Source organism: Sinohyriopsis cumingii, chromosome 16 (assembly GCF_028554795.1).
Source record: "Sinohyriopsis cumingii isolate HCF-2022 chromosome 16, ASM2855479v2, whole genome shotgun sequence".
NCBI classification, from domain to species: domain Eukaryota; kingdom Metazoa; phylum Mollusca; class Bivalvia; order Unionida; family Unionidae; genus Sinohyriopsis; species Sinohyriopsis cumingii.
This window is the reverse complement of record NC_142976.1, coordinates 8,256,034-8,279,413: the sequence shown is the minus strand read 5'-3', so window position 1 is coordinate 8,279,413 and position 23,380 is coordinate 8,256,034. Positions and strand designations below refer to the sequence as shown.

The 23,380-nt window shown below is 34.8% G+C and overlaps 1 protein-coding gene across 3 annotated transcripts in view; it reads left to right on the top strand.

The window, feature by feature from the left end:
- LOC149779901 (E3 ubiquitin-protein ligase UBR4-like) overlaps nt 1-23,380 on the top strand; it is a 274,868-nt gene that overhangs the window by 112,776 nt on the left and 138,712 nt on the right. For all 3 annotated transcript variants that reach the window (XM_089936591.1, XM_089936589.1, XM_089936590.1), the window contains 15 exons: nt 1,181-1,253; nt 2,638-2,818; nt 3,746-3,793; nt 4,939-5,095; nt 5,572-5,642; nt 8,404-8,493; nt 9,369-9,500; nt 11,962-12,049; nt 13,005-13,227; nt 15,154-15,217; nt 17,180-17,314; nt 20,824-20,986; nt 21,430-21,645; nt 22,442-22,563; nt 23,081-23,189. In XM_089936591.1, the coding sequence (XP_089792717.1) occupies nt 1,181-1,253; nt 2,638-2,818; nt 3,746-3,793; nt 4,939-5,095; nt 5,572-5,642; nt 8,404-8,493; nt 9,369-9,500; nt 11,962-12,049; nt 13,005-13,227; nt 15,154-15,217; nt 17,180-17,314; nt 20,824-20,986; nt 21,430-21,645; nt 22,442-22,563; nt 23,081-23,189 (1,872 nt within the window). The remainder of the gene's footprint in view (nt 1-1,180; nt 1,254-2,637; nt 2,819-3,745; nt 3,794-4,938; nt 5,096-5,571; nt 5,643-8,403; nt 8,494-9,368; nt 9,501-11,961; nt 12,050-13,004; nt 13,228-15,153; nt 15,218-17,179; nt 17,315-20,823; nt 20,987-21,429; nt 21,646-22,441; nt 22,564-23,080; nt 23,190-23,380) is intronic.

Sequence of the window (23,380 nt, the reverse complement as noted above, 5' to 3'; positions counted from 1 at the left end):
TTTGTATTAAATAATGAAGATTAAATAAAAATTTATAAATAACAAGAACGGTAATGTAAAAACAAAATGATGAGGTCAATAAAATGTGTACAAGAACTTGGCAGATTTTTAGCATTTATGACCTACTGTAAATCAGCTGTGTAGACTTTCTCTTGTGGAAAACTGATGTGATTTCAATACTTGTCTATGATTTTTCTTAGTATATTTGATAAGAACAGTTGATGATTATCAACCTGTGCATATTTTATGAGTTTTTGAGCCAGCCTTTTGCTATTACTCTAAGGATAACTAGTGACTGGACATTTTCCCATACTATGAAATGACCCTTGGAGATAAATATTCTGAAGTCACATCAGAAAATGCACTCCAACATGTGCATTTTTAAATGATTTTGGATCCTCGCCTATGTAAAAGGATTAATTCTTTTTATACAGTTAAATATTCCAATATTTCACAAGCAGTCACCATTAAATTTTTGTGAAAATCATAGAAAATTCTTATACGGGTCAATTAACTTGAAAAAAATTTCAGAACATTTTTTGTTGAGCCCACATAAATGGAAACTGAATATGCTGGCCATTTGTGTGATATTTATGGCAACAGTGTTATCAGCAGTTTTATTAAGTGTTGTCTGAAACTTTTTATTTCGTTGTCAGCTTAATTTGCATGACTCGTACACCTGCACTAAATGTGTACATTTTTATTTAATTATTTTGAATTCGGTGTTGATGAGGTACTTTTAAAAAAAAGTTTACTTAAATTATCTCTTATTGGTATTGTACTAGGATTGAATGTGTATGTAGTTATTTTTACTGAAAGAAACTAGTAATTCAGCAAGTTGGGATAATTGTCAACATGATAAAAGTAGAAGTACTATCAAGAGTTATTGAAGGACTCACATTTGCTGTAATACAGTCAGATACCAATGGTTTTTAAAAAGTTACAAATGAGGTTTTTAAAAAGATAATACATAATTTCAGTTATATTTGATTATATTTATATGAAAACGGTCACCCACCTTGTTTTGTGAGCAAAGTCCATCAGTATATATAATAATACACGGAGTAAGCACAAAGCGATATAATTACAGTCTCAAGGATTCACCTTCATTATGTTGCATATTAAGAAACATGCATACAACGTATTTTACCCAAAGTTTTTTAATTTTTGCTGTTCAAAGGTAAAAGTTTTGCTGCAGCTGTGGCCAAGGACTTATCCAAAGCAAATACTTTGTTCTCAGTTTCATTTAAAAGGTGAGTACTGTTGTGGTGTACAGTCATGGTAGCAATTATATACTATTAATTAGAATATTTTAGCATTTTTAATTTGTTCCAGTTCATTAATTAAGCATATTCATTAAAATCTTTTTAAAGTATTTCTAATTGGCAATTTATATGTTTTTTTTTAATATACTTGTCATTAGGCAGAAGATATAATCTTAAACTGTCCATCTGTCCAGCGTTGTTTAACACAATGATTCAAGTTTTCCAGTATCTACAGTTACCAAACTTCAGGTAAGGAAGAACCCAGTTATTTTGGGCTCAAAAGGTCATGGTCACTATGACTGAAAAATAGAAAATTGTTTCTGCACAATAACTGGAGTATTCCACCATCTGCAGTTAGCAATCTTTGTGGATGACTTGCACTCTGAGTAAGGAAAAACCACTGGAGTATTCCACCATCAGTAGTTAGCAATCTTTGTGGATGGCTTGCACTCTGAATAAGGAAAAACCACTGGAGTATTCCACCATCTGCAGTTAGCAATCTTTGTGGATGGCTTGCACTCTGTGTAAGGAAAAACCACTGTCACTGTGGCTCAGGATTTTGCTTAGGCCTGTATTGTAGCGGAGTCCTGGAAAACTTGGGACTATAGTCATGAGCAGCTTTGTCCTTAAGAAGTCCATGAATTTTTAAAAAAAGAAAATGGAGTTTTTCAAGTACATCCAGAAGTTGTTATAATTAATAAAATAAATGGGTTTGCAGAGTTTAGGACAGGGGATGTTTCTGCATTTACAAAAACTAATTATGTTTTAAATGTATTTCATTGAATTTAGATGAATTTACCCTAGTATGGTTTTAGTGCTGACCCTAGTTAAAATAAAAGTCAATCTGGAACCAGTCTACAATTTTGTCATTTGGAATCTTCAGAATTTTTCATTTAGTTTACCTTCTAGGAAAGCACATAGCCAACTATATGGGAAGACTTCTAATGTATGAGTAAATGTGCGCAAGGAGCAATGTCCACCTTTAATGTAACTGTTCTGAGAAGTTGATGTCTAAATATTCTTCAAAGTTTATACGTAAAGCTAGAAGATTGCAAACAAATTTTTATTTAGGAAAGGAGCCACTTTAGTTTGAATTTTTGTATTTGCTGCATGATAATGTTTACAATGGAGACTAGTGAAAGCAGAAGTAGGTGAACTTTGTAATCATTGATTACACTCTAGTTTCAAATCTTTGCTTTATTTCATATATAATATGACCATGTTTAATTTCTGGAAACAAATATTGAAATCGATTTTTTTCTTCTGTGAATTCAGTTATTCTACGTCGTTTGTCATCCAGTGTTCATAAAACAGAATCCATATAATTTTCTGATCTTGAACAGATTCACTATTTGTTTATGACAAATTGTAGCGCCAATGGTGGCAGCAAGGGAGGTAATTCTGGACAGCCCCTGGTACAGTGGTCCGAAGTGCCTGGCCATACAGGTTTACTTTACTGTATGACACAAGCCTCTAACAATCCAGTAGTGTTGATGGTTCGCCCTGATGCCATTCTCATGCAGGAGATTAAAGTAGTCCCTGCTAAAGCAAAGGTAAGACATTTTAATCAGCAGGATTTCATTCCACAGCTAGCTGTTACGAATCAAAGAGACCACTTTTATGGTGTGTAGGCATTTAGTATTTGTTTGTTTGGGTTTTAATGGCACACTGATACATGAAAGGTGCAGCATATAACAGCATGCTGTAGTAAAATAAATTTTCTGAGGACACCATGCTTTGGCCAACAAAGCCTAGTCTGGTTAGGTATCCAACCTGCACCCTTCTGGATGCAAGTCCAGCATGCTAACCACTGACCTACCACAGTTCCATTTGGAGCTCTTAAAAACTCTGGCAATGTGTTGACTTGTATGACAAATATCTCTTCTGTCTAAAATTGTTACAGCTATTAAGTCAGAACTTTTTTCCAGTTACACAGTTTTACAGTTTTGATCATGTAAACAGGCTTTAATTCTATAAAAGAATTCAGTTTCCTGCATGCCATTAGAAGTGATTGTTCTTGCCTATATAGAAATAGAAAATGACCAATATTTGTTAGTAAATACATTTTTTAATGAATGACTTTGTAATACACTGGCCTTTTCTGTATGAAGTCCAAGAAACCATGCAATTTTAAGAAATTCTCACTTTTTGCTCAATGTATTCTTATGGGTCTTTTTTTTTTTTTACAGTAATGTAAGTTAAAGATTTTGAGGAAAGACTAATTTGTTTAAGCATACTTACTGCCCAAAACAGATTAGATTCTAAGGTCTAACAGCTTATTTGGCCCTCTTCCTTCAAGTTGCAACATATAAATGTATTGGATGATATTTCATCAGAGTTTTCAGTTGATTTTATCAAAAGGCATTAAAAAAAATTAAGAGCATCAAGTTCAAGGAGGACTTATGATTGATTGTACTTCTTGGAATTTTATTGTGATTTTGGTAACATTTTTCATTCCAAAATCTTTGTTTTTATTACAGATTCAGGATGTTGTTGCCATCAGACATGCAGCCTCTAATTCTGATCAGGTATGTGGGAAAAAAATTCAGGTTGGACGAGTAAAGTTGCAAGAAACTTCCTTGTACTTTGTTTACATATATAGAAGCAAAAGAGGCTGAAAGTGCTACCCATATCCATCTGTTTGAGTTTGCATTTATTCCACTTTTGTGGTGCATTTATTCCACTTTTGTGGTGCATTCACATTCTAAGAAGACATTTATGTTTTTATACTCCTGCTGTAAGGTGGAACATATGGTATCTTAATGTAGTCCATTCATCCATCTTTTACCAATTTTGTTTTAGGATATTAAATCAAGTTGTCCACAGTCTACTGTTACCAAACTTTGTGGATGGCTTAACTTGGGGTAGGAAAGAATCCTATCCATTTCAGGGGTCAGAGTCACTGACTGAAAGAAAATAATTGGTTTTTGCACAATTACTAGAGTCCCTGACCATCTACAGTTAAATTTGTGGATGACTTGCACTTGGAGTAAGGAAGTAGCCTATCAGTTTGGGGAGAAATGAATAATTAATTGAAATGATCAGCATGTATTCTTTTTAACTGAATCTAAATGTCTGAAAGAAATGTTGTGTAACAAGTATGTCAATCATATTGTAGAAATGAACCATTTATATGAATTTAATTCATTTATTTACATTCCTAGCTTACAAGTTAGAAATAGCAATCGTTGCAACCCATGTTCCAAACCCACCCCACCAGCATCCATCATATTTCAGATGTTAAGTTTGAAGACCTAAGATTGTTTGGATTAAATGTTGGACACCCTCAAAATACTGCAGAAATCTGATTTATTCATGCTTCAAAGGTCACTTTGAGTTCGTGGCTTCCAGTTTCTGGGCTTTACTTTTGTTATATTTTTATGCAGTTTCATGTCTGGATTAACCTCATCAATTTCACATCAGGATTAACCTCATCAATTTCACGTCTGGATTAACCTCATCAATTTCACATCTGGATTAACTTCACCACCTATATTTACCCTAAATATCACCTTTCCCATGCATAGATTAAGATTCAGTGACCCATTTTCTTTTCCAGCAGTAGACAACTGTGATCCTACTACATGATTAGCCTCATAGCATATTTTTATGGAAGATATCGCCTCATATATTGATTATTAAGATTCATTGGTCAGTTTTCTTTCCCAAACAGCAACGTACAACTATGATCCTGCTCTGTGAAGATGGGAGCCTGAGAATCTATATGGCTAATGTGGAGAACACCAACTACTGGCTGTCCCCCTACCTCCAGCCCCAGAGTCCCATCAGTGTCCTCAGACCAGTCAAGAAGAAAAAGACAACCAAGTCAGGTTAGATTTTTCAGTTTGGTTCATTAAGAAGTGAAATTGAGAGTTAGAACAAGTAAGAAAATAAGAAGTATTATAAGGTAACTCAAGGTAATATATAATTACATTGGCAATAGTGATTCTTCTTTTAAAGAAGATCACTTGGCTTATTGATAAATTGTCCTTCAATGAATCCCTTGTCAGTAATATATACATTAAAACATTATGGCTGCAGTATGATTCTAATTCAATATTTCACCAATGTAATAAGCATTACATATTTTAATGTTGTTTACAAATGCAGTTTTTCATGTAGTGTTGGGAATCTCTTTTCCCAATTCTTGTAACTCTAACATTTTGATAATTGCAAAATTTGCAGTTTAGTGATCATAGTCTTGATTGACATGAATTTTTTTACACAATCTATTAATTTAGACCCAGTTGTTTTGGTCTTTTTAATTTTTGGTTTCCATTTCCCCTTATTGTTAAATTTGTTGCAGGTCGACCCACAGGCACTGTCAGTTTTCCTGTTGACTTTTTTGAACACTGCCAGCAGTCCAATGATGTTGAGGTGAGTTGTAATGACTTTGTACCATATATAAACGTGTAATCATTGATGTTGAGGTGATTTATAATGACTATGTACCATATATAAATGTGTAATCAATGATGTTGAGGTGAGTTGTAATGACTTTGTACCATATATACATGTATAATCAGTGATGTTGAGGTGATTTATAATGACTGTGTACCATATATGCATGTATAATCAATATGTTGAGGTGAGTTGCAATGACTATTTACCATATATACATGTATAATCAATGATGTTGAGGTGAGTTGTAATGACTTTGTACCATATATAAACGTGTAATCATTGATGTTGAGGTGATTTATGACTAAGTACCATATATACATGTATAATCAATGATGTTGAGGTGAGTTGTAATGACTTTGTACCGTAGATAAACGTGTAATCATTGCTATTGAGGTGAGTTGTAATGACTGTGTACCGTATATACATGTATAATCACTTGACCTACTTAGTGCAAGTCACCTCTAGCCACCCTTCCAGTCCCACCTTTGAATTTCAAACCCATTATTCTAACCAGTTTATACCAACCACTTTGTCCCAGCTATTTTACATAACCTTTTCTCGCTAGTCACTACCTTTAACACCCTTTCCTCCTACTATCAGTGTTTTTTCAAACACGAACCGTGCACCCTTTCTTCCAACTGTCAGAGTTGTTTTGCAAACACCAACCTTGAACCCTGTATCCAAAAAGCAGATTATAAACCTTTTAACCTAATCTGCAACCATCTCTTTGTAAAAATTTCAGAACAATCCCATTTTTTGTTGTAGCCACCAAAAACCAAACCTGTTTTTTCACCTCACACTCTCTTGTTATGAACATTGCAGGGTGCAATCGTTACAAGATATTTTTTGTATGTGCTGATTTGGTCCATAAACCATAACTGCTCATTTCTACCAAGGTTGCATGGTATATAATTGCTTTGCACCAGAATTTTGATGGCTGCCATAAATGTACATCTAGGAAAAAAACCTAATTTTGAACATTGGAAAACAAATCTGTTAAATGATACTATAAGAAATCAAGATATTGCCAAATTCAAATTTAATTTTAATAAATCATTCTGATGACCAACTGCATAAAACTTATTTTATAGTGCTTTATATGCAGGGTAATTTGTTAAAACTTCAAGGTTTCTTCAAACACTTTACCCAGTCATAACACCTTAGGAGAACTATTGCTGTCTAGCAAAGACAGCCCTTCCTGATTGAAACCTTTTAGTTTAAATGCTGTTTTGACTCTGGTCTTAAACTAAGTATAAGGAAAAGCAGACCAAACAAGTTTAGTAAAATTTAACAGATAATTCAATTCTCTAAGTTATAAAATGAAAATTTAAGAGGAACTTAGTGCTGTGAACTAAATCCCAAGTAATCCTGAGAGTTCTTTCACAAGTCCAAAGTATAGTGTTCCAAATGGATTCCAGTGGTGTTCTGAATGAATTCCAATCTTGAATGTGCCGATGTTGCAATAATATGGAATGTACTGATGTGCTAAAAGTCTTGATGTATCACATTGATATTATCCATGATGTTTTTGAATGAATTCCCAGCATAATATTTAGTCTAAAATTCTCTGAACAATAGGTAATTCCAATAAAAAATTTAAATAAATAAATCCTCACATTTTATACTGAACACAACTAAAAACAGGAATAGGAATGAATCACTGTTTACTACTTCCTCCTTATATAAAAACCCCACGACCGTATTTAACAATACATCTCTAACTGACATATGCTGCAATAATACATCAACCATCCAATCAGAAATCAGAAAATTATTGCAGACTGTACAGTTTCATTTTCCAGAACCTTCTGAGAACATAATCATGGCTGGGTATGCAACTCAAACTCAAGTAAACAACCTATTTATAGCTCATTATCTTAAAATATAATCATGGACAAAAGTTAACTATGCAATACATTATTTAGTAAAGATCATTACAATCTACAATTATGAACAAAAATTAAGCACACTATATTGATACACATAAAGCTAAATGTTGTCAGCGAAACTAGGTGGCACTTAGAATGATCTCCCCTTGATACAGGAATTGTCACCAAATCCCTTTAATATTTCAGTTACTATTTCTACTGGTGCCAAGTAGCATGCTTTATACAGACAGAGAGGCCTCACAAATCACATGCAAGCATTTTTTGGAAGTGTTTTTTTATACAGTAAAGCAAGTTAGAATAGTGTTATTGTAAAAGTGAAGCAGACTCCATATATAAATTTCCAGTTTTTCTGTTCTTTCTTTTCTTGGCAGCAGAGTTTCTGCCTTTTCTTAATCATCACTTTCCTGTCCTTGCACACTTATTGTCAAAATACTATTATTATTTAAACTAAATTTTTTTTTTTTTGATAGCAAGAATTTTGTTTAAACCTTATTGCTAAAAGCGATATATATGATAGCATCTGATTTCATTATCAACAATCCATGTAATTGGTTAAAAAAAAATAATTCAACTGTTCTCTCTGAATTTTTCATCCTGATGATCATCACATCACTTCTTACGTTGAAACATGTAGTCTTTTATTTCCTCTTTTTATGTCTGTCATTTCATAATTTACATTTGAAGAAGTAGATAATAATCTAGTTTCTACAGTCTTCAACAGAAGTGTATTGGCACTGTTTTATTCCTTTGTGTCTTTCTTCTGTACATAATGCCATTTAACATATTGACCTTTGTGTTACAATTGAATGAAAACATGGGTTATGTTTTCATACATTGTTTTTTAGTTTGGAGGCAATGACATTTTACAAGTGTACAACATACAGCAGGTGAAGCATCGTCTGAACACAACAGGAATGTATATAGCCAGTGCAAAGGTAAGCCTTAGCATGGGTATTTGAGTTGCTATTCAATATAAATCCTCTCAGTATGACACTAACCTTCTTATAATGCATGCAATCAGTTCCATTAAATTGGTAGAATTTAGTTGTATAATTGCTTCATTATTTACATTCGATTTAAGGTCTTGGGTAATAAACACAAAGCAAAATATGGTATCTCACAGGTAAATATCCTAAATTTTGATGCTAAACACTTTGAGTTCAGGCATTTTGCAAGTTACATGAGGGGGCCACATCATCACCGAGATTCTGTTGAGATGCCAAGTCCATCACAATGCTTATTTATCCAGTTTGGTTCTTGATGAACAATTCTATTTTCCATAAAATCTTGAAATTGCAACACATGGAGTGATAATAGAGGTGCTTAATGGTTTACGTTTGGAAATAATCAACATCAGCTTCACTGTTTGACAGAACTACTTAAAGTAAAATATTTTAACATCTGTACCTTAATAAACTTAATCAGCATGGAACTTTTGTTTCTTGCTGATTGATAATATGCCTATTATGTGAGGGCTGTTCCAGCTAAAAATACTTCGGACTCGGTGAAGGCACTTTCAGTGTGGAGTTGCCATCTATGGATACCATTTAGAATTCTGTATCATTTTCACATGAATTCTTTGAGTAATCAGAATATCCTGTTTTAAAGTGTCTTTTCTGGGAAACCATGTATGTTTCAGTGGAACTGCCCCAAACTTCATTCATGTTGAAGATAAGCACAAATAAAAATGCCTGTAAATTGAGTTGTTCCGCTAAATTTGGAAACTTTTTATGTCATTGATAATTTTGTGATTTACCATATGTGTGTATCTTGTTGTGTTACATAATTGAAATTTCTTTACTTATTCCAGCCTGCTGGCTTCAGTATTGAAATAAGTAACACCAGTCCTTCTACAGTGATGGTGGGTGTGAGGGTTCTTGTGGGAAGTCCGACCTTGGAGAGATCCCCCTCCTACCTGGAAGTATTTGGACGCTCCACACAGGTATGTCATAATATATTATATGGGGGAGTTGATTCAGTAATGAGCAGGTCACAGCATTCAGTTTTATCCAGCATAATGCCCCAGTGCTAGCCATCACTATAAACTGTCACACTGCAGACATCGTAGTGATATGACTGAAAAATTTTTAAAGCTTTGTTAAAAATACAGATCACACACACACACACCAACAGATGTTCGCTTAGTCAACCGACATACACTACCAATCATAGACAATAATAATAATTCACATAAATGTGAGACACAAGTAAGTCGAATATGAATAAATCAGGAGTTTATTTGGTTGCATCTCAACCGTAGTTAATGATATCTGAGGATGTGTAACTCGGACATACTAAAACTAGATCACTATGACACAATGTTCATTTTGCCCTTCATTTATTGAACCCTATTTTATATTTGGATGCTTCTCAAAATGAGTAATTCAGCCATTCCGGGGCTCAATCATATTGACCTTGTTTTGAGTGACTTGTATTTTCATCTGTTCAGCACATTCTTCAATATCTTGGACACCACTTCATCTTCACTTACTAAACTTAATATGTGGATGCATGGTATGGATAACTCAACTTTGCCATAGTTAGATCCCTGTGACCCAGTTGTTGTTATTGCTTTAGTAACTTTTAATTTCAGCTATCCATTCAAGATGCCATCAGTATTTTGGTCCCAGTTTCATCTACACTGACTGACAGTGACTAAATTTCATGCTTGAGTGACTTATATATTTTGTTCGTCACACTTTCAATACTGTCGACCATGCTTTTCATGATTGACTGATTGATTTTAGTTTTACAGCACACCACCTCTGTAAGGCTATTTAGCGTCATATAAAAAGTTATATGTAGGATTATTTACAGTTGATAAAAGGTTTATTATTGATCTGCGATAATAAAATCAAACAGTTAAAAGCAAAACATACTTTCCAAATACTTAAGAAAATTTGTATGAGAATGTGATAGTAACTAGGCATACCAGAAGTAGTTTGCTCTGATCTAATTTCAAATGCGCAAGTGATTTCTCTTGTCAACTTTCTGTTCTATAATAGTCAATATATTGGATCCTATTTCACCTATGAAAGGAGAGCTGCAGTAGCTCAGTGATTAGTATGGGGCCATCCATTTAGTTTGTACACAAAAATCTGGCAAAGCTTGACCCCTCCCCCACCTTCGTATGTATGCTTGACGCACACCCCACCCCCGAATTCTATAGAATGGTCTATATTTTATCCACGCAGAAAGAATCAAGGATCAATAATAGTAGCGTGTTTAATAAAACAGATAGTCCACTGATGTTGAATGTTTGGCTGCATCAAAGAAATAGGCTGTGCAACTTTAACAAGTTTTAGTGTCCACTAAAGTTCAAACGCCAACTGAACCAGTCGAACAGGTTACTTATTAATCAAATTATTATTGAGGTTTCACCCTCTCAATCCCTGTTTCCTATGCATAAGTACATTATCAGTAGACCCCCCATTACGCAAGCATGTGCATTTGGGTTAATTAAAAAAAAACATGCTAAATGGATGGCCCCTATTCGGAACTTGCAAATGAGAGGGTGTGGGTTAGGATCCTTTCATGGGACCAGCCTGGGTCAGCTACTGTGGTGTGTCCTTGGGCAAGGTACTACTCCAGTTGCCTTGGCACTAAATAACATACTTGTGTTGCTGTGCCATAAAGCATGAAACCAGTCCAAAACTCTCAGAAAATTAGTGTGTAGATACAAGTCAGCTACATCACAACACGGTCACTGTGATCTAATTTCCATGCTTAAGTGACTTCTCTGTTTTCAACTGTTTGTTGATTACTCCCTTATCTTCTTGGACCATGTTTCACTTAACAATTGTGAAACATCGTATGTCATCAAATCTCAGGGAGGGTAACTCAACCCATACCTAAAGGTCACTGAACTATCTTTCATACTTGAGCATTTTGTGTAGTCTTAACTGTTCATTCATTTAGATTGTCAATGTCTTTGACCTTATTTTGTTTATGCTCATAAAAATGTATATTAGATGGACCTGAACAAGAATAACTCCACTATACTAAAACTAGGTCAGTGCAACTTATTTATTAGGCATGAGTGATGTTTTGTATTTTCTGCCTTTTGTTTGTTACATCATCTGTATCTTTAAACTGTTGCATTTAATGAAAATTTTTTGGTCATGTACTGATGAAATTTTGTTGAAGCATCTTATTGCAAAGCTCATAACTTCTATTGCCATGGCATCAATCAACCCATACCAATTTTTATATTTAAAATAATTTCAGATGTGTTCCTGTTGGTGAGGGGTTCATGTTCATGGGAAACACTTATAGCATAATTAAAAAATAAACCCCCAGATAGACTGCCAATTATGGGGTACACTGATTTTGTAAACATTGATTTAGGTTTTGTTTATTAATAGCACTCGTCTTGATATAACCTGTATTTTGTTTTATTCCAGGTGACAAACTTAACACGGTCACGCTGGTATGATCTGCCCTTCACGAGAGAAGAATCACTTACAGCTGACAAGAAGTTCACATTATTTAGTAAGAATTCATTTTCCTGTTCACTAGTGGTGATGGTACCTGAATAAAGTGAAGAGACTGTTTACCACTTACAGTACATAAAAAGCTTTCATAGAATTCTTAAGATAGGGATTGTATATGGTTTACACGAAACACATTGAAATAGTTGCATGATGTGTATACTCGTTATTCTTTCACGATGAATTACCCAATTATTCACAGACTATTCACAAATTGTCACATGTATTAAAAACATTACAACTCTAGCAGCAGATGCAGTTGTTTTGGTTTGAGTATAGCAAACATCATAAAAATAACTAGCATCAGAGCAGAATTCATTTATATCCCATCTCTCAGAATTCATTTTTCAAGAGGTTAGTAATTCACATATTTATACCTTGCGTAAATTATATCTTTTGATTTTTTTCATTAGTATGTAACCTTCACATGTATAATTACTTTTAGGGCCCCTTGTGGCCAAATGGTCCTAGTCTTACCTCTGTCCACATAGATTTGAATGTCCTGAGCCCAGCCAATGTGGATACGTGAGAAAGCTTTTGCCAGTAGCTTCCTGTGGTTAGGTGGATCTTGGGGTTTTCTCAGGTTCTTCCACCACCAGATACACTGGCCACCATGTATAGCCTTTCATGTGCTGAAAAATAGTGTTAAACACACAGTAGCATATAATTACCTCCAATTGTCATACTGCCACCATGAATATGGCCAGGACCCTGTAGCGTTAGAAATGTCCATCCAATCTATCATTCTTTCATTACAACATTTTATATGCATAACTCTAGTACATTCATACTAAATTCTAGTACATTTATACTAAATTCAGCATGTGTTGAGATTTCTCTAAATGAAACTTCGTTCAGATGTGCACATCTTTCAGATTCTGTCATCTGAGCCTTATCTGCAGTGACATTTGTCTCCTATGACCAATTGAAATGTTTGTTTAAATTCTCTTTCTTAGTTGGAGCTAGTGGGGACCCAGCAGGATTTACCATGGTGGACTCCATAAGGGTTTACACAAAGACAAAGGAGGCATTTGGCTGGCCTGAGGAATCAGATGAGTTTCAAGAGTTATCTGCTACAGCCTCAAAAGTACCACCAGCAACCGGAGCTAATGCTGCTGCTGCTGCTGCTGAAACCACTCCTGTTACACCTGCGCCATTTCCTCTTACCTCTGCTGACAAGTAAGTACCCTAAATGTTTTAGAATTTTTATGAATAGAGTTAATAGAGTTAGTCAAGTTTGCATAAAGTGACTGGTTCTTTACATTTAATATTTTTGCAAACATAGCTTCACTCTTGCAACATTTTATGATGTGCAGTATGTTCTGCATGAGACATTAATGTTTATATAAAGAGATGTTTTTGCACAAGTGGCCATAAGGTCAGGTGAAATTTTGCAGTGTAGCCCTGCAGATTTGGGGATGTAGAACAGGCCTGATTTATCCACTGTGCATTTGGTAATAAGTGACAGACAATCTTTTTGCCCTGGGATGTGTTCCATAATGAGGTTCCAGATGAAGAAGGTCATGAACTGTTTTAATAGAGTTGAGTTTATATCAAAACATGAATCCTATACATGCATGCATACGTACGTAAGCACACACATGAACACACACACAAACACACACACGCTCATTGCCCATCATAAAAACATATGAAAACCTTCAAATACCTTTAGACAATGTACTAAGCAGAATTGAGTCAATTTGACCTGAAGCACCTTGACAGCAAGGGCTGTCATATTTACACAGATGATGCCAATCCATTATCAAATGTAGCCACCATTTTAGAAATGTAAAAAATAAGTTTTAAAAACAGCTTTAAAGCTATGCCAAACTGGATAGAAAATATCCTGATATGAAGGTGTTTAGATTTGTACAAATGATACTGCTAAATCATATATGGCCACTCGTACTACAAAGAGAAAGCTTTTGGTGACTTTTTGTTAAAAATTTCTCAACAGAATTTGACCATATTTGATAGTATCTTGGCATGAAAGATTTTCTAGTTCTTACAAATGACACCAATCTGCCCTGACTGCTGTGATTACAGAAGGCAAAACATTTTAAAAACTTCAACAACAAAAAATGCTGAACAGAATTTAAGTGAATCAGGCTGAATGCATGCTGTCATAAACAGTAATGTGCCCTCAAATATAGATGAAGATACAAAATAGTTTTAAAAAAAAAATAAAAATAAAACTTTAAAGGATTTTTTTGACTGTCAAGAAGATTGAAATTTCTTCTTAAAGCATACTAATGACTCAGATTTCTTGGTTCTCTGGTCTTACATTTGGTTGTTATGAGATGTTAACCAGGTCAGCACTCTTAGGTCTTTTGTAATAATTTCATAACCACATCACAGTCTTACATTTGGTTGTTATGAGATGTCAGCCAGATCAGCACTCTTAGGTCTTTTGTAATAATTTCATAACAACATCAGTCTTACATTTGGTTGTATGAGATGTTAGCCAGGTCAGCACTCTTAGGTCTTTTGTAATAATTTCATAACCACATCACAGTCTTACATTTGGTTGTTATGAGATGTCAGCCAGGTCAGCACTCTTATGTCTTTTGTAATAATTTCATAACAACATCAGTCTTACATTTGGTTGTATGAGATGTCAGCCAGGTCAGCACTCTTAGGTCTTTTGTAATAATTTCATAACCACATCACAGTCTTACATTTGATTGTTATGAGATGTCAGCACCCTTAGGCCTTATGTAATAATTTCATAACCACATCACAGTCTTACATTTGGTTGTTATGAGATGTCAGTCAGGTCAGCACCCTTAGGCCTTATGTAATAATTTCATAACCACATCACAGTCTTACATTTGGTTGTTATGAGATGTCAGTCAGGTCAGCACTCTTAAGCCTTTTGTAATAATTTCCTAATGACATCACAGTCTTACATTTGGTTGTTATGAGATGTCAGCCAGGTCAACACCCTTAGGCTTTTTTGTAATAATTTTTGCAAAGAAAATCAGTTATTCAAAAAGTATTTGTTGCTTGAATCTGTCCTTTGGTGAAGACTATCGAATGTATGATGTTTTAATGTACAGATGTTTGTTAGCTTTTTTCTAATCATACATAAATCAATTCCAGATTGTTGGGCAGTGCTCTGGAAGTTCTTGATGGAGCTTTTGCTGCCACACTTCCGGAAGAAAAGGCAAGTCATAGTTTTTATACTTAGAACTATATTTTATGTAAACAAGGAACTAATTGTCTTGACTGTGAATAGCATTATGACTAGGTTTATATTGGTGAGTCAGAAACTCCTATCATATTGAAGTACACAATATATACCAGTAACATTTTATCAAAGTTACCGTTGAATACAGGCCTGATGTACATAAAATCTGACTTTACAAAGCCTTAACTTGTCACCTTAATGTTCTAAGATTGATGCCTATGACACTGGACAAATGATAACTATGTCTCACTTTAACATTCCCAAGATTGATGCATATAACACCAGACAAATGATAACTGTGTTTCACCATAACATTCCTAAGATTGACACATATGACACTAGACAAATGATAACTATATCACACCTAATATTGCTGACAATGATGTAAAAAACACTGGACAAGAAATACCTACTTCTCACACTAACATTGCTGGCAACAATGCCAAAGACATTAGACAAGTGATACTTGTATCTCACCTTAAGATTTCTGACAATATTAATGACACTAAACAAGTGATACCTATGTCTCACTTTCATATTTCTGACAACAATGCCAATGACAATAGATAAGTGATATCAATGTCTCATTGTAACATTTTGACAACAGTGACACTAGACAAGTGATACCAGGGTCTCATCTTAACACTTATGACAGCAATGACAATGATACTAGACAAGTGATACCAGTGTCTCATCGTAACATTTTGACAACAGTGCCAGTAACACTCGACAAATGATGTAGTGTTTCATCATGCCATTTCTGACAACAATGCTAATGACACTAGAAAAGTGATACCTATGTCTCACCTTAACATTGCTGACAAGGACACTATTGACATCATACTAATGATATGTTTCACCTTAACATTACCGACAAGGACACTATTGACATCATACTAATGATATCTGTGTCTTACCTTAACATTACTGACAAGGACGCTATTGACATCATACTAATGATACCTATGTCATACCTTAACATTACTGACAAGGACATTATTGACATCATACTAATGATACCTATGTTATACCTTAACATTACTGACAAGGACACTATTGACATCATACTAATGATACCTATGTCATACCTTAACATTACTGACAAGGACACTATTGACATCATACTAATGATACTTATGTCATACCTTAACATTACTGACAAGGACACTATTGACATCATACTAATGATACCTGTGTCATACCTTAACATTACTGACAAGGACACTATTGACATCATACTAATGATATGTCTCACCTTAACATTACTGACAAGGACACTACTGACATCATACTAATGATATGTCTCACCTTAACATTACTGACAAGGGCACTACTGACATCATACTAATGATACCTATGTCTTAGCTTAACATTACTGACAAGGACACTATTGACATTAGACAAGTGATAAATATTTCTCTCCATTCTGTGGTGAGACAGTATAGTGTATAGTTTGGGGTTTTGTAATAATGTTTCCATTTCCAATTTAATATTAAATTTTGAGAATCAGTTGGAGCTAAGTACTTAATATACAGTTTAGTAACATAGCAAAAAGACTCTCAAACCATGACGGATTTCAATAATCCAGTCAGTTGGATGGATGGAATGATTTTATCCTTTTTTGTTTAAGCAAGTTTATTTAATCTTATTTATTTGATTTGTTTGGATGGATCATAAAAAAGAAACTCCCAAAGTCTTTGTGGCTTATGTGCAAGACTCCTGACCAGAAGTGTATAAGTTCAAATCCTGCCCAAACCAGGATGAGTTGTCTGTGTGGTATATCTCTGGGCAATCCACTTAACTCTATTTGCCGTGGCATGATATAGCTTTCATGTCATGTTTTGCCATTAAACACAAGAGACAGTTATTATTTTGTCTGTTGGCTTACATAAGGTACATTCAAACACAGGATAGACCGACTGTTCTGTTTTCTATCAGGAACCCGTGAGACATAAGGCACTTGAGCTGGCTACAAGTCTGCTGATGTTACCGACACCTTCCAGTGTCCAGAAACACACCCACTCTCTGCTTGCCTCTCTCTACCCTAGCAGAGTGGCTTACCACAACCACAAGGTAAATGTTACACCCTCAGCCTCTACTCACTTTCCTTTAACCCTTTAGATACTACAGCTGTTGTGCGGTTCCACTATTGCTGAGTGCTATCATATCAGTTACTGATACTACTGAGGCTGGTTGCTAGACTGAATACTAGAGCATCATCAAGGCTGACTACAGAAACTGACAATAAAAACATGGTTACATTTATATTCATTATTTCATTAGTTTTTTGCTGGATTTTAGTGAAATAAAAACCCAGCTTACCTTGTATAGTGTCTGTTATTCATGTATTTCCATTTTATATACTCCTCCATCATACAAGAAATCCCAGTCATGTAAACTGTTTTGAATCCCACAAAATAAATCCAATATTTATATATGTACATATAAAAACATGAATGAAATCCACACTCTAATTACAGAGTTGAGAGTGGTACCTCTCAAAACAGTCATTATCCACACATAAATGATGATGTATATTCCAAGATATGCCCACATTTCCGTGATGCTAATTTCATACCATTTCAGGTCTTGCTTTTGGTCCCCCATTTTCTTGGCATAATCATTTGTTTCTTTCACAAGCTTTTCCACCAGACATTCAGGAAAAAACTTGAGGAAAAAAAATCTTTCTCATTGCTTAGTGGTTCAAGATTGTTTGTTGAACCAACATGAGAATCAAAATCATTGATCTCGAACACGGCGAGGTCATCACTCCATTTTGCAAGTGGGAATGTGTCTGCCTCGTCATCCGATTAAAAATCACTTATGTCTGGTGTTGAAATGGGACTAACATCAATATCTGATCCATTAAACTCTTAGATATTGCTTGCCTTGAACCCTTTAAAGTCACTCATATCTGAATTGGAATCCATCTTTGTTTATCTCAACTACACGTTTCCTAAAGTGCATAAAAGCCTTTACAGTGTGTCTAAATTTAACCTCTCAGCTTTCAAACTTGTATCAAAATGTTGAGTAAACAGTCTTCTCATTGGTTATGATAGTCAAAAATATATAAACCTCTGTACTTTCAACCAATCAGCATTTAGTTGACATAGCAGTCATGTCCGCATAGACGCGACACTGGTGTTTCGAGTACTGCTGAACTATACGCACATAAGAGACACTGTGGTAGTAAACTAGGCTTATCGACACTGCATATATGCATCAGTGAGGTTCAGGAGCTATTTACAAGTGACGCTTAGATTAACCTAGCAGAGTGGTCTGTCACAGCCACAAGGTAAATGTAACACCCTCAATCTCTACTCCCTCAATGTAGCATAAAGACCAGCCATGATCACAAGGTAAATATAGCACCTCTACTACACCCACAAGGCATTAGCATAAAATTTACACAAAATTCATGCCAAGGTCTAGTTGGTTGTAAATAATGGCACCACTTGGACATCCAGTATCAAAAATGTTGTTATCTCTACTCCTCTTCCTAAACAGATGACTTTATCAGCATGGGGTTTTGACTAAAAGACTTAGTGATGTATGTTGAAAACTAAATGAAAATGGTACTAATCTGACATGCACTGTGGTTACCACAGCAGTCATCTTGAAAATATTTTTATCATAAACATGAACAAAAAGTCATATTGACATGAGGTTTTCTTATTAGGTGTAGTTGGGCAGAAAGTAAAATGATGTTGATCTGACCTCCAATAAAGCTGTCATGGCATCCATATTGAAAACCTTGTCAATACTTCTGCAAGATAAATAGTCACATCAGTATGGGGTTTTCACCAAAAGACTTATTTTGCTATCATGTTGGACTGAAATGAACATGGTGCTAATCTTACATCCATTACGGCTATCATCTTAAAACAGTCATGCTATCACTTCATCTCATAAACTAAAAGTTGTATTGAAATTGACCTTTTCATTTGAAGACTTCTTATGGTGTCTAATTCATCCTTACTGAAAGATGGTGATATTACATCCTATACACCTAGGATAGCAGCCATCTTGAAAATTTAACTATTGGTGGCGCTCTACAATTTCGTATTTTGCATAGGGGTTAGAATTTTAAAGAAAAATAATTTGCCTGTCTTTCCTCACTGGTTATACTGGCTATGTAAAAAATAATTTGTATACCTTAGGTATAATTCAAAGAACCTTTAATTCCCTTTATTTTTGGTGTATGATTGATGGGTGTAATACGGGTTATGGAGTATACAGCTTGGCCTTACTCCAGATATGCACCTTTCAAAAAACTGCTATCTCTGTTTGGTCATTTTCATTTCCTGGACCTGAAAGATTGTAATTTTTTTAAAAAGAGCCAATAACTTTGTTTAAATTGTATATATTTGGTAATTCATTCATTGCACTTTAAGAACCTGGTATTGTCTGGTCTGGCAAAATTAATTTTCCTATTTTAATAACTGTACAGATAGTGTACTTTAGACTAATTAAGGGTTTTTCTTTTAGCACAGTCATTTTAGTTAGCTGTGTGCTTAGATCATGTACAATTTCCTCAAGTAAAATATCCGAAGGAAATTCAGCCACAGTACATGAAAGTAACATAGAGCTATACTTACATTCTCTCCATTGTGCATGTTGTAAATATAAACAATGTCACCATACACCCACCACTCTGTCTGAAGTTCATAGTATCTGTGGAGCGCCCCCATTGATACCCTTTCTAAATGGATAGTCATATCAATGTGGCACTGTCCTCACAGCTTTTAATCATGCCGACTATAATATATTCCTGCCGTAACATTTAGTTAATCATATATGTGCATTTATACATGAGCACATTGGCTAAATCTTACCTTACATCTATTGTCACAGATTCAAATTCAATAAAAGGCAAAGTTTGAACAAACACAATGTAAGGTAGTTCAGATTGAAAGAATTCCTGACATTTTCCTATTACATATTTGAGAAAACATTCATTTTCTGCACACAGTTGTAGAGAAAAGATGGCAGAAAATGTAGTATGGTTGAGTGCAATGCAGTTATCGAAGCATATCATTTTCTCCACATGGCATTTCACCACCAGATTCACATCACTGTTGCAGTTGTGTTGTCCTTGCAGAGGGAGGTAACCCACTGTGAGGCATAAGATTGACCTGGGGTTTTCACCAAAATTCTCCTTATGATTGGTACATAATGAAAATAGTGCTGATCTTGCATCTTGAAAAATTGTTTATAAACATGAAAGACAGTTGTAACCCTCATCAGTCAAAAGAAGGAACTTTTTTATCTTGGATTCATGGAGAGAAAAAAATTGGCATATAGACCTTCAGATCCTATTGACGTACTCTCTTTGTATTTATTACAGGGATTTTTTCCTTTACACATTTTGACTTGCCTTTTTTAAATAGCATACATTCAGAGTGTTGGCTGTTAAATCCTGTATATAAATATACAGGTAGAGAGGTATATACTCGGGTAAAATACCACTTAGTATGTTCATTCACTAGGGAATATGGACAACCCCTATTTGATAAGGAACCAGAAGTATCTTGCCAAGTCATCTCTCATGAAAGAAATAAAAACTTATGTTTTTTAATCAGGACCAGGCCCAGTTGAGCCATGTCATGGAGTGTTTGTCAAGAGATGATCAAAGCCTAGATGTTGAAGCCTTCCAGCGGCTGGTGGTCACAGCTCGCTCCATTGCATTGGCTAGAGCACCCAACCTTGTTAGGTTTGCAGAAACTGGTGATCAGCAAAAAGAGGGTGAGTAGAAGAGATACCAGGCTTGAAAATTTAAAATAACATAAAACAAATCATTATATAGCATTTGCTCAATGTGTTGCCCTTGATCAGCAGATTTTGCACAGCTTGCTGCCTATATGCTATGACCTATTCATGATTATTAAGAATTTATTTAACTGGTTTTCCTATCAGGGTGCCGAGTGTGTGCAGTAGTGGGCACAGATGCTTGCAATATGGATTTCAACATCGTATTTAGCTTCATAATGGGAAGTATTACTCTGTCTTGCGGTTTATCAACTTACATAGCTTATCCTCACAAATTTTATACAATTAGTTCTGAAGTAAATTTTCTAACTAGTATATCATTATTTTTATTATTATTATTATTATTATTATTATTATTATTATTATTATTATTAATGGTGATAAAAGTTTGTTATTATTATTATTTTATTTGGTGATAGTATTAGAAGTGACTGATGTGGAATCTGAACAGAAGGATGAAGGGGCTGTGGATGAGGTAAAGAGCCCTGATTCTTCCCAGGGTACATTGTCTATGTCACTATCAGACATGAGCCCGAGAGAGTGCTGTCACTTCATTACACAGCTGATGGAAACATTCTGGCGACTCCTTGTGACCAGACCCCCCAACCCTATGCTGGCTCCTGTTTGTCTGCCAGGTATGATTACATCTGTCTTCTCCAGATTTATTTTTTCAGACACATGATATTATCTTATATTTCAGTTCTTGAAAGTTGAGCCTTAAAAGAGTTTGTCAAAATGTAACATTAATCTGTGTCATAAGGCTCAAAGAGTGTCAAACTGTGACATTAATCTGTGTAGCAAGCCTCAGTGATTGTCAAACTGTGACATTAATCTGTGTAGCAAGGCTCAGTTATTGTCAAACTGTGACATTAATCTGTGTAGCAAGGCTCGTTGATTGTCAGACTGTGACATTAGTCTGTGTAGCAAGGCTCAATGATTGTCAAACTGACATTAATCTGTGTAGCAAGGCTCAGTGAACAATACTCAAGTTTATAGTACTGAAACATGATGAGTTATTTTAATCTTTGAGAAATGTGTAATATGATTCAAATTAGTTGTTGAAGTATTCTCTCTCCATTTCTTATTGATGTAGAAATTTACACTTGTCATCCCTCCAGGTTACAAAGAAGATACTTGTATAAAATTTTCAGTGATGAGTGGGAAAATGTGTACGAGTTTTTTGCATAAATTATATGTTGGAATCTAGCATGTATTTAGAGTACTATAAGGCTATAAAGGTTTTAAACCTAATGTAGAAATATTTGATGATAGCCTGCTTGTGTGTGATTGCAACTTTTATCCCAAGTACATTGAACTTGATGGATAAATATAATTACAACTCGTATTGATTTACCTTCCTCAGATATTCACTCAGATTAAAAATTTAACCAACACAAAAGATTTATGTTTCATAATTTTGTCTCTCGACAGGCCTGAGTCATGTGGATGCAACAGTAGGAGCTATTGTGGAGATTATCCATTCCTTCACCTTGTGTGACATAGAGAACATTAACCTTGCCAGTAAACACTATATCAAACTGCTGCTGAGTCCTGTAAGTTGTACCCGCCATTACTTTTACATGTATTTGTAGGTTATTAAAGGATTGAACAAAAAATCAGCAGGTGCAAATATACAATAATGTTTGGTTTGGATAATAATTTTTCAGAGACACAGAAAGACTATAATTTGGTTACAAGGCATAATTTGGAGACTGAAAATGTGAAACATTGCAGTTACAAAAAATAATCCCTTTTTTTAATTTAAATTTTCTTCACTGGTCATTTTGCTTGCTGTATTTGCATATCATCAGCAAAGTAAAATCATGTTATACTGATTTGTAAAATGTCAGAAACAAATTGCAGTACTTTCATAATAAACTTTAGTTTTATAATCTTCCTAAAGGTTGTCAGAAACAAATTGCAGTACTTTCATAGTAAACTTGTTTTACATTCTTCATAAAGGTTTATATACTGCATCATTGTCAGGGCCCTATTATTTTTCATTTTCGTAATTGATCACTTGAAGCATGTAACAATTAATACACTGAAATCTAATTTTATTTTGTGTAGGACACTACAGTGAGTTTTGCCTGTAAACAAGCTTTGATCCGATGCTTGAGGCCTCGCCAGAGGACAAAACGAGTCTTTATTCCATCCCCACAACGCTGCAGCTCACCAGGTACTGCCAGTTTTGTGAATGCTGATTTTGAAGAAAAAATTCATCATTAGAATATATAATACTCCTGTATGTGCCACAAATTAGGTTCTAAAGTTACCACATCCTGGGGGGGGGGGGGGAGACAAGCTTGAATTAATCCAGAGAGCTTAATTTACCCTGGTGGGACCTATGCCTGACTTCCCTGGGTTACT